The sequence below is a fragment of the Lepidochelys kempii genome, chromosome 7 (assembly GCF_965140265.1).
Source record: "Lepidochelys kempii isolate rLepKem1 chromosome 7, rLepKem1.hap2, whole genome shotgun sequence".
NCBI classification, from domain to species: Eukaryota; Metazoa; Chordata; order Testudines; family Cheloniidae; genus Lepidochelys; species Lepidochelys kempii.
Genome location: NC_133262.1, coordinates 93,172,336 through 93,187,174, shown reverse-complemented (window position 1 = coordinate 93,187,174; position 14,839 = coordinate 93,172,336). Strand labels below are relative to the sequence as shown.

Below are 14,839 nucleotides of genomic sequence, written 5' to 3'. Positions count from 1 at the left end.
GTAAAGTTTCTAGCTGACTGAGCAATGTTCAGAGCATTTTAAAATTAAGATAAAATTTTGAAATGGATCACTGCTTTGCAGTGCTAGTTTAAGTATACTTATTTCTAATACATCTACGTGTTGAAAACAAGAATTACTAAAAGAGCAGTCAATTTTCCTTGTCTGAACAACTATGGACAACTAATTTTGTATGTTTACACACAAAAAGTTAATACATTATATGTGGCAGAAATTCAACTGCGGTTAAGATTTGAGAAATCCTCATCTAGTAAGTACCATAACTCAAACAGATGAGGATACGATCTAATTATACCATTTTGTATCTTTATATCCATTTTATTTTGTGTTTGTATATTTTGTAACACCAGATGTCAAAATGCATGAACTGTATACTTTTACTCCCAAAAACTGTTTCAAAATATACAAGATAAAAATACAACTTGAGTCAGATAAGGATCCATTTATCAAGACTAAAGCATGCCCTATTTTATGCAGATTTGTTTTTGCCTAGCTTGCAGTACTCAGTCATTTACACAGTTGCTAATATTTCCAGGATATGCAGAGTCAGACTGTGGCTTATTAGGGGATAGGAGTTTCCCCTAATGTTATACTACTTCCAGACAAAGTAAGCTCCAAGTTTTGAATCATCTGGTTCCTTAAATTCTACTTCATTTTGAAAGTGTAGTAGAGTACACTTCAACTGTGCCTTCCATGTAAGTGCGCGCACACGCACACACACACCCTCCCTTCCAACCCCACACATCCAATAAGACAACTTCAGGTCATGCAGGCCTGCAATTTCTCTCTCATTTTCCTTCACAGCCTCACAAGAGTTTGCAGTTTTTTAAGAGCCCAGTACAAAGTTATTATTCGGAGCAACACAACAGCTTAAAATGAAATAAAAATTAAAAAATACAGCATGTTGAGAAAAAATTCTATTACATCCTTGTTGTCTCACACAAGGAATTATGATAATGGGTTATAGGAAAAAATAGTAAAGTAAAAGTAACACAATATTTGAATGTGGCCGAAGTTAACAACATATTTTTAAGAGGGGAGTCTCACTGTTAAAACAATTTATTAAGCATACCAAATGTAACTCAACATAATCTATAAATAATGAATCACTAAAAAGAAATAAGATCTTCCAGATAACCATCTACTAGCCTTCCAGGTTAACAGAAAGGTTTCAAGGTCTTAAAACAAAAACAAAAAAAATTAAAGTTATTAATCAATTTGCACGGGGCAGAGGGTGTGTCCTTGGATTGTATTTTGTGCAGAAATCAAGCTTTGGATCAGGGATCGGAATATCATTGCCTGTCAAGTATTGCAGATCTGTATTATGTGCCGTAATCCAAGAGTTATTTTGTTGCTTATACATGTTCAACCCCATATACTTCCTCAAATTACTAATCATATGAAGGATTGGAGAGAGTGCATGATGGGATATATTAATATATCCAGTTCTGGGCACCATACCTTAGGAAAGATCTAGCTAAATTGGAGGGAGTCCAGAGAAGAGCAACAAAAATGATTTCTAAAAGATTTAGAAAACCTGACCTATGAGGACTGGTTAAAAAACTGTGCATGTTTAGTCCGAGAAAAGATGAGTAAGGGGGGGTGGGGGGGGGCACGTTCTTCATGTCCATTGAGGGTAGGACACAAAATACTGGGCTTAGTCTGCAGCAAGGGATATTTCTTTTAGATGTTAGGGAAAGGTTTCTAATTATACAGGTAGCTAAGCTCTGGAATAGGCTTCCAAAACAGGCTGTGGCATCCCCATCATTGCAGGTTTTTCAGAACAGCCTGAAGATACACCTGTCAGGTATGATCTAGGTTTACTTGGTCCTGCCTCAGAACAGGGGGATGGACTAGAAGACTTCGAGGTTCCTTCCAGCCCTACTTTTCTAGCATTCTGTAACTCTAACAGTACACTCAAGTCTCATACACAAAGAGAGAAGCATTAGGAATTACATACAGTAATTGCATACTTTAATAGCCTAAATATACTTTAAATCTAGGAATAAGTAACTGACTTCAATCTTTATAATAGCTATTTTAAAAGATATACAGTCAAAACTGACCTCTGTGTAACATACTCAGATAAGACATTTGAAAAATCAGTGCACTTTAAGACCAACTCAGAACAAGATGTCCAATCCATGTTTACGTTGAGTCCAGTGAAAATAATAAATCCAAAAACTTCACAAAAGGTAAGTTTCCGGTTCATGATTTAGTTACTATCTTTAATTTTAAAAACGGAGAAAACAGAATAAGGAAATTATTTTTCTCTGTGTTACCAAACTAGTGGAGCTGTGGTTCATAACGAGATGTTTGACACAAAAGGGATGAAAAAAAAAAGCTAAGCACAATAATGATTGCCATTAACATATTTTAAGTAGAAAAGTTAAGATATACGTCCCAGCAAACTGGAAGAATGACTAATCTAGATGTATACAGCATATTTTCAAATATTTTTTGCTACTCAGTTTGCAAAGTGAGACTTCATGTCTGAGTACACAGATTTCCCATCACTATACAGAAACAAGATTTTAAATTTAGACCAATCAGAATAAAACTATTCCAGCCTTGCCCACATTAATACAATTCAACAGTTATTTCCCAAACCACCACGTTCTTCATCAAAGGAATCCAGTGTACTATAAAATTGCTTAGAAAAGGAGGTACTAATTGAAATAGGCATATAGAAAGAAAACTGGGAATGGTTATCTTTCCAGTTGTTTCTTGAAAAGCTGTCAAACCTTACAGTTTCAGAGATTAAGGATAATCAGAAGAGAAAGCTATAACAAGATACATTCCATATAGATAGCTAAATTTACATTACAGATGCAGGAGTCAGGAAAGGAAAGGTAAGGTTTAATCATATATTTCTGGAGAATCCCTGCCTCGGTCAATCAACAGGCTGGTGCAGTCAATGAGGCAGCCACAATTTATTTTTTATTGTCAATATACAATGAATGGACCTGTGCCTTATCCATTACACATTGTTAAACCTGTACACGGAAGGCCTAAATTTGCTCTTTGGCAATTTTGAGTAAATCCACTATCTTCCTTACACTAATCTAACTACGTAATCACATTATTTACATACAACGCCCTCCATAATTAAGTACACATATGGAATGGTGTGCAGTGAATTAAGAAAGGGTACAAAAGAGACCTATCTTACATCTGTGGTCCTCATTCTGGATAACAGTAGATTTTGGGTTTGCTTGGGATTTTTTAAACTATCACAGTAAATTTACTACATTTCATTACAAGCCTTTGGTTCGTTTGCTGTACTACATTCAACCAGTGCAGCTAGCTATGCAAGTAGCTATTAATAATTATAATAATGTATACAGCCAAGAAGATTTACAAGGTGTATGTGAAAACAATCTTAGCTTTCCCCACATCTGAAGTGTTCCACTTTGCTGCCTTAAAGACAGACTGCAAAAAGTATTTTAAAGGGAGTTTGTGCCCTCTTCTTCTTTATGATACATAAAGATGACCTGACTATACTGCCTCTCTTCTCTTCCTCTCCACAATTTTTCTTACATATTTCTGACCTGAGAAATATTAGGAACATCATGTCTGGTCTTCCCATAAAGTTATCCAGCAAAACTGGGAAGGAGGGGGAGAGCATCTCCGATTTTTATTATGAATCCACTCCTTAATTAACAGACGTTGACTGATGAATCTCCAGCTCAAGTCCTCCTCTTTGGAAAATTCTCATTGAACATCATCATTAGAAACAGATGTTATGTATACCAAAAACTAAAATTTAATTTTCCCTTTCAACTGGTCAGCTGTCATTTCTTGAGCCACCAGTTTCACTAGTTCTCTTGCTTATCCACGGTCTTTTAGGATGTAAGAGACCTGTATTTCTAATGTTAAACAGAAACGGCAACATTCTTAAATACTGAAGTCTTCTTTATACATCACGAAATAACATGAAGCCAAACAATTTTTCCCCTCCCTTTGCAGGTCAAGTGTAAGTTACAGAAGATTTTGTATAAAATTCCTTAAGTTGGTTGGTGTGTTTTGTTGTCCTCCCCTCCCCTCCAAGAAATCAACAAAAATTCCATCAACAGAACAGCATGTCTTGCATATGGTGCACACTTAATTCTTGGATCTTACTGAACGAAGCAATTTTTAGTTAGACATCCAGTTAAGCAAAGATTCAGTGCTGTCAGACTTGCCTCGAACCTAGATGAACTGGTAGGGGAAGAGTTGCCTGGTGGTAGAATGAGTCTCAGAAGTCACTGAAGGATGCAGTGTCAGGCCCTGCCTCCTGGTCGTCAGGCCTAGTAGTCAGAGTGGAGGGCAAAGCCTGACGTAGGGTCGGGACTGAACAGAGGACAGCACTGGAACGTAGATCTGGGGACAGGCCAGGGATCAGAACCAAAATCAGAGTCTACAGACAAGCCAGAATAGTACTGTAGCTGGAGTCCAAGTGCAGGCCAGAGGTCAAAGCCAGGTGGTTAGAGTCCAAGGAGGTCAGGAAGTGGAGGCAAGGCTGGAGCAAGGTCAGAGTAAGGCAAGGACAAGACTGGAACAGGGCTCAGGCAAGGCTGAGGCAGGAAGAGGAGCAGAAGCAGGCTGGGAGTAGAGTCTGATCTGCTGCACTGCAGTGTGAGGGTTCCTGGCCAGTAGTGCTGTTGTGTTGGGGAAATACCTGAGCCTGGGGGGTCATCTGACCCAGGCTCTACTGAGAGATAGGCTGCTGTCACATGCCTAAAGGCTGAGACCCTGCAGGCTCTTTGTGAATGGTAAGTTAGTGTAGCTGGGTTGTTGCACAATGCCTGAGCGGTGACTCATGACAGCTCTGTTGGAGGGGCACCTATTGAGTTTCTGCACATAACAGCCCCTGTTGGTGGGGTGGCTGAGAGAGCAGCCCTGGTTTGGCTGCAGGTTTGCCTCACAGACAGAAGGATTGTGATATTACACTAGGATGAATAACTGAACCAAAATGGCTGTAGCACTCAAGTTGCTAGTCTACATCAGTACTGAAGTCATGAAAACTGAACCAGCTATAACCTGCTCAGGGTTTGTCAACACAGTGCATTAGAGTACACCAGCTGGAGTGTAATTTCTAGTGCATACCAGCATGTCGCACTTCAACTGCCCATATGGGCTCTGCTGGCATGCACTAACAGTTCTTTTCTGTGCTTCTATGGAATTTTTAGTGCATGCTAACAGGGGCCACATGGGCAGTTAGCGAGCAACACATGTAGAGCACACTGGAATTTATACCATAGCTAATGCACAGTAACATTGTGTAGATAAGCCCCTCAAAGTTACTACAGTTGTAACACTTAGAACTAATGAAAAGTGTTATAAGCACCTATGGGTAGATCAGAGGTCTCAAACACGCAGCCTGCATGTGGCCTGTGGGGTTATTTCCTGCAGGCCGCCAAGTTCCCATCCCCGCCCCCCCTCCCCCCAGGTTGCCATGTCCCTGCTCCTCTGCCTACCTCCAGGCGCTTCCCACCGCCAAACAGCTGTTTAGTGGCACTTAGCACTTTCCAGGAGGGAGGGGGCAGGAGCGGAGTGGAGGTGGGGTCGGGGGGGGGGTGTCAGTGATGCAGCCCTCAGGTCAATGTACTAGTCCTCATGTGGCCCTTGTGGTGATTAGACTTTGAGATCCCTGGGGTAGATAGTGTTTTATCAGTTTGAACCAAGCTCTTAATGACAAGTATGCCTAGTACAGACCAGCCCTACAAATACTAGTTTGTTGATAGAGTATTGGAATATGTTGTAACCTTAAACTCAATCATGTATAACAAAAAACAGTAGGGTTAAAAATGCTAAGAATTTAATAAGGACAGAAAAGAAAAATAAAGGGAAGGAAGATAAATCAAATATCCTCATCATTCACACATGTGTACAACACAGTTCTGGCTGCAGACTTAAATATGGAGATACTATACAGCAACTGCATAACTACGTTAATGTTTAATGATTTGACAGAAACACATGGTGATCAGATGGGAAGAAAACAGATGAAAAAGGCACTATTAAAAAACTCAAAATACTGACAGAACACGTCACCAAAAGTAAAGGCAAAAAACGCCTAAAAAAATAAAAATAAAGTAACAGACTTTTAAAAGTAGTTTTTCGATTTTTTACAGTTTTTCTTCTTTGAGCTACAAAGTGGCTGGAGTAAGTGTATTAATGCAATTCTAGTAACTTGTTCACATAAGTCTGTTAGAACTAGACAGAAGGGCCAAGAAATAATGGCAGAATAAGTTGATGTTCTGCTTATACTGTACATTACGTATGCCAAAAAAGCCTTCACATTATTTTTGATTGCAACTTTAAAATAAGCATGCTTTTTTGTCTTGTTTGCACAGTTTTAGCCCAGCTATACTCCAGGGGTGAAATGTTATTTGAAGTTAACTACAATGATCACTGCAACAAAATTTGCGTCCAGCAGCTTTTTACCTTGATTCTCCAGACAATTGGAATTCAGGTCAAATATTTGTAATTTAAGTGGACAGGTAGGTATGAGAATGGCTTTGTTGTTCATAAATCAATATTTGAGATGCAGACAAATGTAAGCGCAACTGTTACATTAAAAATTTCTAAACAGACAGCTGAAGCTGCAAAGGAACTAGAATGAGCAGAAGCTAAAAATGAAGCATAATTAAAAAAACTAGCAGTAGTGTTTAGATCACCTACATATTATTTTTCTGACAACTGACCTCTTTGTAGTTCCCCACCTGCTTATTAAGATCAACAGTAGGAGCAAGATGGGAAGATAATCAGCTTTTGAGGTACAGCCTGCTGCTTGAGCCAGAGGAACACGTTTACAACAGAGTAAAGGACATGTGGGCTCAGGTGACTTTTCCACTAGTGATCCCCGTCTCTGCCCTGTGTCCCCACCCAAACTAGCCTGGCACCATCTGATACCCCACTCAAGAAAACACTACTTTAAAGTTTTTTCTTTGCAGGTACAACAATGACTCCCCAGCACTGTTTTATTCCAGTAATAACTGCAGAAGGTTTGGGGGGAGGGGGCTGTGGGGAAATGGAAGTGGGGAAGTGTTATTCTTTGGTTTGAGGGAGTTGGGGGGGGAGGAAGAAGAGGAAATTGCCACTACCTCTGGTGACCCACCAGTAGTTGGCAGATGAAGTTCACAAGACTGCTTATGAACCAGTCACAAAAAATACTTACAGTGTGTCTTGTTCTATTTTTATGTAACTGCCATAGTAACTGTTTATTAAAAACCAAACCATTCAGTTTACACCAGCAAGGACAACTCTTCATGAAGGTGAATTTTGGGAACAAGAAACTGAACCACGTTCCATTAGATTTATTTTACTTCTGCAAAATTAACATTAAACATGCTATTCAAAAGAGCAGCAATGTAAAGATTGAGGAAAAAAATGAAAAGACGCAGGACAAAAAACATTTCACAGTTGTTAAGCTGTAAACTTGAGAATAAAATGGCAATCAAGTATCTTACCAACAATTGTCAGGTGGCTATAATATTGTTCTTGGGAAAGGAATAATAGCCATGTGCACAACAGATGCATGTTCTTGCATTATAGAACTTTTTAAAAAGTTTTGCAACTATATATCCTAGAAAAGCCATCACAAAACATTGGTTCCCAACCTTCTTGCTGGAGCCCTGGTACAGTTACTGCTGCCTGATCTCCAACAGTTTCCTTCTCTTGCCCTTTTACAGTTCATTCTTTGCCTTTTTTGGGGGGGGGAGGGGCGGAGGGGGGGGGAAACAGAAGCACTGCTTGTTTTCATTCCCCTTCAGTTTTCCCTACTCACTGGGAGGCTTCATGCTGCAATGCTAGCGGAACCCCTGCTCTAGCTCAAAAATGATCTGAACAATGAGACAAGACACACACTTGGGCTAGTAGGCTCCTGTCTCAGGCCATATCTGCACTATGGGAACTCTACCAGCATAGCTACAGTGCCATACCTATGCTGGCATAACCCAACAGCGTAGACACAGCCTACACTAATGGAAGGGGTTTTTCTGTTGCCATACAAACACCACTTCTCCCAGCAATGGTAGCTAGGTTGACAGAAACATTCTTCTAGCAACCTAGCTACAACTTGGGGTCTACAGTGAGGGTCAGAAAACTGTAGTCTCTCAGTGGTGCAGATTCTTCACACCCCTGAGCAACACAGCTATATCAACCTAAATTTAAAGCATAGATCAGGCCTCAGATTATAATTATGTACCACAAGAGCTACTGCCAGATCTAGGTACATTAAGGCTCAGTCTACACTTAAATTTAAGTCAATATAACTGTGTCACCAAGGGGTAGGAAAAATCCACACCAAGCACTGCAGTTATGCCAACTCAACTGCCAGTGCAGAGGCAACTAGGTCAACATAAGAGTGTTTCCATCAACCTAACTACCATTGCTTGGGGAGGAGGTGTTCCTACAGCAATGGAAACAGCCCTTTTGTCACTGTACACTGCATCTACACTACAGGATTATACAGACGTAACTATATAGCAGTACAGTGCCTGTTGAGTAGACAAGGTCTAAGAGAAGGCAGGTAGCTTTCAAGAAGCTTTGGCCATAGCATCAGACACACACTTTCAAGGTGGAGGCAGGTGGATCTGGGGACATGCAATTTTCCCTGCCCCACTGATCATCAGCCCTAACAAACCCCACAATTACTATGGCTGTCCTACAGGAGGCCCACACCGCATGCTGTGGAAAAAATGGAAATATAGAACAAGAAAGATGGTGAAAACTTATTTTCAAGACAAAATTTAGCACTATATCAAATAGATTTGACAGTACTTGGAACAGGTTGGGACTCTGGTTTCAAGCCTAACAATCATCAGATTAAATTTCTCCCTCATATGGGCATTAGGTTTGATATTTAAGGGTTCGGTTTAAGTCAATTTGTGACAGTCTAGGTTCTGACTATTGAAAGTAAGGAAGTGATTCTGTGATTAAGCACAGAGTTGTGTTCAGCTGTAACAAACAGAAAAGTAGTCACACTTACAAGGCAGTTTCAGTTCTAGCATGCCTTCTTTATTGAATGTTTACCAAAAAGCCTGGAGGAAACACTTATTTCTGGCCTATTAGTATGGTCAGCTGCCTCTTTTGCATTTAAATGCCTTCTACCAAAAAAACAAAAAAAGCAGCTATGTTTTAAAACTAATTTTAAATATAACAGAAGATGGCATAATCAGGGTAAAGAAAGAAAATGAAAGAATCAGAGTTTTAACACAAAACTACAGAGGAAGAACAGAACAGAGAAGTGATTTTCCCTTCTATAAAAAGCACCTTCAGTGGGAAATCAAGGCATGCATAATTGGGATTGTTTCCACGTACAGCAACTTAAAGGTTTGGTACCAGCATCATTATGACTTTGTGTTCATGGTAATACAATGATCTATTCACAAGAGTCACAAGAGACCCCATTGTCACTATTGAGGATTCACGCATAAGGCAACTTTAACAGTTCCAGACCTGCGCCTCTTAAAACAAAAATTATCAACTTCTGCAACATTTAAATGCTTTATAAAAAAAGCGGGGGTGTGGGGGGAGGGACTTCTAGCCCTTAAAGTTGCAAAGATAACCTACAACACGCAAAAGGAGCATACGGGCTTGTCTTACACAGAGCAGCAAGGGGTCTGATTTCTAAAGCACATTAACTGGTCTGCGCAGACCCTCCTGGTACAAGCTAAAAGTTCCCTAATGTACTCTAACATAGTGGTGTTTGAGCACTACATTAAAAGCACACTAGGAAACTTTTACCACACAGCATCAGGGTCTGCCCAGACCAGTTAGTACACTTTAGAAATCACACCCCCACAGTGCAAATTGCTGCTTCATGTGGGCAAGTTCTAAAATTATTGTTGTGTTGTCCTCTCAGAAAGTCTGTAGGCAAACCACTCCAATGCCTTTAGTAGTGCTTCTCCAAACTGCAGCAAAATGGAAACTTAGGTCTACACTAGAAAAGGTTTGCCAGTATAGCTATACCAGCAAACTCTCGTAGAGTAGATGCAGCTCGTATCAGGAAAATAATGTTTTTGCCAGTATAGCTTAGTACAGGTTCCCCGAGTAAAATAAGCTGTAATGGCAAAAAAAAAAACTTATGCCAGTATATAACTGCATCTATATCAGGATGGTTTCCCAGAAAAGTAGTACTGGGAGGAATAAAAGTCATCTTCCCCACACCTGACATCAGTATACTGACGGAAGTTTGTAGCACAGACCTGGATTTAGCCTGGTCAGTCTTCATGGTTTCCCAGAAGACTACTCAGTGTTACTTGGCTACTACTCTGGAAAGCAACAAACAGCAAGAACTGGAGTTATTAATCTGGAGTACTCAAAAAATGAGGCAGGGGAGCATAGAGTACTGGAGACAAAAAATGACAAAAGCAAAGAAGGGACAGAGCAGAAACACCACACACTCCCATTGCAGTAGACAAGAGACTGGTAGACGCCTCCCTCAATCCATCCTCAAAGCAGTCAGGAGGCTCTTTAGAAAGGATGACAAACTCCAAATTTATCAGACAGTTACTAGCTTGAAGATAACTCCAAAGCAGAATCCAGTGATAGCATCCAGTAGGAATCCAAGCACCTTCCCCTTTCCCAGCAGCTGCAGCAAGGGAAAGTGCTTCTCACTTGGGCATTGTCTCTGCAGAGTGAAACTCATCTTTCGTATCAGTCTTCGGCTAGTGGGTTTACTCTATCTGATTTCTTGTAAGATTTCCAAACCTTGTGCGTGAGAAGATTGTATTAGTTAACTGGATGTGAGAGATTATATTTATCTTTTCTCCAAAATAAGTCTCAGGTATAAGTATATACAAAGGAGGCAGGGAGAGGGAAGAAGAGAACGAAGACAATATAGGGAAAGAACAACATAGAGAAGAGAGAGAGTGTGTAGGTAAACAATCATGATCTATCACAGGATATGCTGTGTCCATTGAGGCACATTAACCCCACATTATACAGGAGAGACCCCAGAATTACACAGCTCTGCCTTTCAAAGATCTTTCCTTCAAATTTACTCCAAACAAGCTTAGCATTCAAGCTAGTTGGTGGCTTGTACAATTTTCCAAGCTCTGCTTATGGATGAAAAACCGCTGTTTCTTTATCATATTATCAATTAAGTCTCATAGCGCTTTGATTGAAAGTTACTGAGGAGCAGAAAACTATAACAGTCATATATTTTGACAGTAATTCTCCAACCCAGAAAAGTTTATTTTAATACCAAATATTCTCCAGAGACCTGTGGCTATTAGGTTAACATGTATCATGCTGCTGCTGTAACTACCTTCACATGTGATGCAGTCTTCAGCTTTGAAGTCAACAAACTCACGGACTGGAGTTCTAAAACTGTCTTAAAGAGCTTGTCTATACTTACAGCATTGCATCAGCTACTGTAACACTTAGTGAAAACATTACCTATGTTAATGAGAGAGCTTTCTCCCACCAGTGCAGGTACTCCACCTCTCCCGGAGGGGGTAGCTTTGTCCACCAGGTCAGTGTAACTATGTTGCCCAGGGGTCTGGATTTTCCACATCCCCCAGCAAGGTACTTTACACTACAAACATATGTCAGTTAAGAGGAGGGCTCAGTCTTCTTAAATTCCCTCCCAAGTGCACAGCCTCCCTCTGGCTGGCAGGTAGGGTGACCAGATAGCAAGGGTGAAAAAAATCAGGAGAGGTTAATAGGCACCTATGTGGGGTAATAGGCACCTATGTAAGAAAAAGCTCCCCCACCCCACCCCAATATTGTGACTGTCCCTACAAAAACAGGACATCTGGTCACCCTACTGGCAGGGATAGGAGATACTTAAGTTCTGCACACAATCCTACCATTGCTGGAAGTTAATACTAACATGTTGCGTCCGATGAAGTGAGCTGTAGCTCACAAAAGCTTATGCTCAAATAAATTTGTTAGTCTTTAAGGTACCACAAGTCCTCCTTTTCTTTTTGTGGATACAGACTAACATGGCTACTACTCTGAAACCTAACATGATCAGTGTTACTGAAAATTACTGTTGACCATTGGTCTTTATGCTTAAAAGATGAGTGAGGTAGGGTTGTTTTTTTGTTTTTGGAGGGGGGAGGGAGGAGAGACCAGATCACAGTTCCCAGAGCTAGTTTCGGGGAGCCTTAGTTAAACAGGTAGGACAGCAGAGCATCGGGTCACCTTGGGAAGACTTCTGCACAGACTAACGCTATTTTTGAAGTTTATTCCACCCACCATCAGCTCACTGCTGTTCCTGCTCTCCCAGGCACCAGGGCAGTGTCCTTTCCTTCCCCTTCCCCAGCCAGGAGGGTCAGTATTGCTCCCGCCCCAGTAACATAGGGCTCCGGGGGAGGGGGAATCTCACCTTGTAATGAAGTCGGCGATGCCGCTGCTGCTGCCAGGGATGGCGATTCTCTTGGTTTTGTCCGTCGGCTCCTGGGGAGGGGCCGGGGAGGTGGCCGGCGTCCCCCCGTGCGCCTGGTGCTCCGGGGCGCTTCGGCGCCGGCTCACTTCGTAGGTGTTGCGGGAATTCAAGTTAACGTCTATGAAGCCCACAGGCGCCGGGAACAGACCTCCCGCCGCAACAGCCCCGTCGCTACAGTCCCGGGGAGTCCGAACGCCGGCGGCGGCTTCTGTCGGGCTTCTGGTCCCAGCTCCGCTGAGGGCCAGCGGCGGGGGGCTACCGACTGCCGCGCCACCCTCCGGATCGGGCCCCAAGCAGCAACTCCTCAGAGGCTCTTCGAGGGCGGCCCCCGCCGGCAGGCTCGCCCGGCCCGCGCCGCCTCCCCGATCCCCAGCCGGAGCCGGGGGGAAATGAGGAAAACCCCCATTGGGCAGTCTCGCTGCTTCCTCCTCCTCGGGCCCCGGCTCGGTCCGCAAGGCCCAAGCGGGCGGCTCCTCCGGCTGCAGCAGAAAGCCGGCGTCCCCGTTGGTCATTCTCCCGTGGGGGCCCAGGACACAGGCGGCCCCGTTGGGGGGTCTCTCCGGGCAGCACTTGCAGCCCAGCCCCGCAGGCGCCGTGGGGCCGACCTTCCCGGCCAGGTACCGCTGCAGCAGCAGCTCCTGCCCCGAGCCGCCGCTCAGGCTCCGGCTCCCATCCCGCTCCCCGTCCTCCTCCTCCGCCGCCGCCTCCTCCTCCTCCGTCGCCTCATCCTGCCGGCCCGCGGGAAACAAGGCTGCGCTGCCCTGAGCTCCGGCATCGTCCGGCCCAACCATTTGCCGCCCCGCAGCCCCCGGGATGCCAGTGGCGCAGCTGTGGGTGACGGGGGCGCACGAGCCCCCCCGGCGCAGCGGACCGAGGGGGGCGGGCGGGCGCGCGCTGCTCTTCACACCGGGAGCCGCAGCTACCGCTGGCTCCGCTCACCGCATCGGACGGCGGCCTGGGGCAGCCCGGCTCACGCAAGCGCACAACCGCCGCAGCCCCCAGGCAAAGGCGCTTCCACCATAGAGAAGCAGGGTAGACCTACCTGGTTAGCCCTGGAATATCCGGTACCATAGAGATGCCACCTAGATAGGATCCTCCTCATAGGAGGGGAAATCTCGGATTTCCTTTACCATACGCCATATAAGACCTCCTTACGCTCAGGTCCCCTTACCGTATTCTATCTAACACTCCCTCATTCACATGAGAAAACTGTTTCTGTGACGAAATTCCATCAAAACCTAGCCACACCCAGTTACTGTATTCCATCTGAAACCACCTCCTCTAAAAATCAGACCCCAGTAGCCACAGGTGTAATTACTAATGGGTAACAGCAGCATCACCCAAAGGCATGATCTAGCCTACAGACTTCACTGGTGTCGGACTGAACCATTTAGTGCCAATATGCTGATGGCCCTTCATTTCATACTATATAAGTAGAAAGGTGGACAAGTAGAAGCTGGCGAGAAGGGGGTATGGTGTCGTTAATATCTAGTGCAGCCTAGGACTCAGGCTTGCTCAGTTAAAGCGAACGATAACATTACCTCCTGCACAAGACAGGCTCTGGGGCAGCTTCATACTTGTGAAGTGGTGCAATAAGCTCAGAAATTCCATTTAAAACACACACAGCTCAGGAGCCTAATCTTGGTTCCCAGGCAGCAACCACATTAGATATGACAACCTCTTTTTGACTCCTTCTAAACCAATGGTATCCAACCTTTTCAGCCCCTTTATTGCAAAGAGGGGAAGAGACGACAATATTTGGGGGAAGGTTCTTCTCCTTTTGCACCATATGGATGGCACAGAGGGAGCAGAAACCATAGTAAATCCCATGCTGAGGATTCCCTAATGTGGGGAGAGACATCAATGGGCTTCAGCATCAGCATAGCCGACTCCTATGCCCCCTCTCTGAACAGTCACCACACAGTGCAGTGCTACTGTTCCCCAATGCTTTCTGGTCCCTTGGGGACCACAGACAATGAATGCAAGTTAGAACAGCCCTCGGGCTGCCATATCCCACAGAGAATTAGGTAGGTATAACTGATTGTTGGTTCTCACCTTATCTTTTCCCCACCCCCTTCCTGGGCTGATCAGGTTGATGGGGGGGGTAGGGAAAAGAGGGGAACCATTCTTTGCTAGGTACTTCCCCCTAGGCTCAAGCAGAGCCAGTGGAACATGTATCCAGCCCTCCCTGGAGAGAGCCAGATTAAGACAAATTGAGGCCTCTGAGATTCTACAACATGAGTCCTCCCCCCAAATATCTGTGCCCCCATGCTTTTTCCTCACCACTGCCAGACGTGGCAGAATACCCAGCATGCCTCAGGAACAGCAGCAGTAGTACTGGATCCCTTTCTTCCTCTCCTAGGAACAGCTGCTAAGGGGAGGAAGCCACTGAAGCAGTGGGGGTGACCCGCAATTCTTACTCCAGAATCTGAGGTGGTT

The 14,839-nt window shown here is 43.7% G+C and overlaps 1 protein-coding gene across 3 annotated transcripts in view; it reads right to left on the bottom strand.

The window, feature by feature from the left end:
* TBC1D12 (TBC1 domain family member 12) overlaps positions 1–13,388 on the bottom strand; it is a 93,211-nt gene extending 79,823 nt beyond the window's left edge. Inside the window, exon 1 of one of the 3 annotated variants that reach the window (XM_073353843.1) lies at positions 12,341–13,388. In XM_073353843.1, the coding sequence (XP_073209944.1) occupies positions 12,341–13,191 (851 nt within the window). In that variant the 5' untranslated portion in view covers positions 13,192–13,388. The remainder of the gene's footprint in view (positions 1–12,340) is intronic. The other 2 variants (XM_073353844.1, XM_073353845.1) reach the window with 2 other exon arrangements.
* Between the last annotated feature and the right edge of the window lie 1,451 nt (positions 13,389–14,839).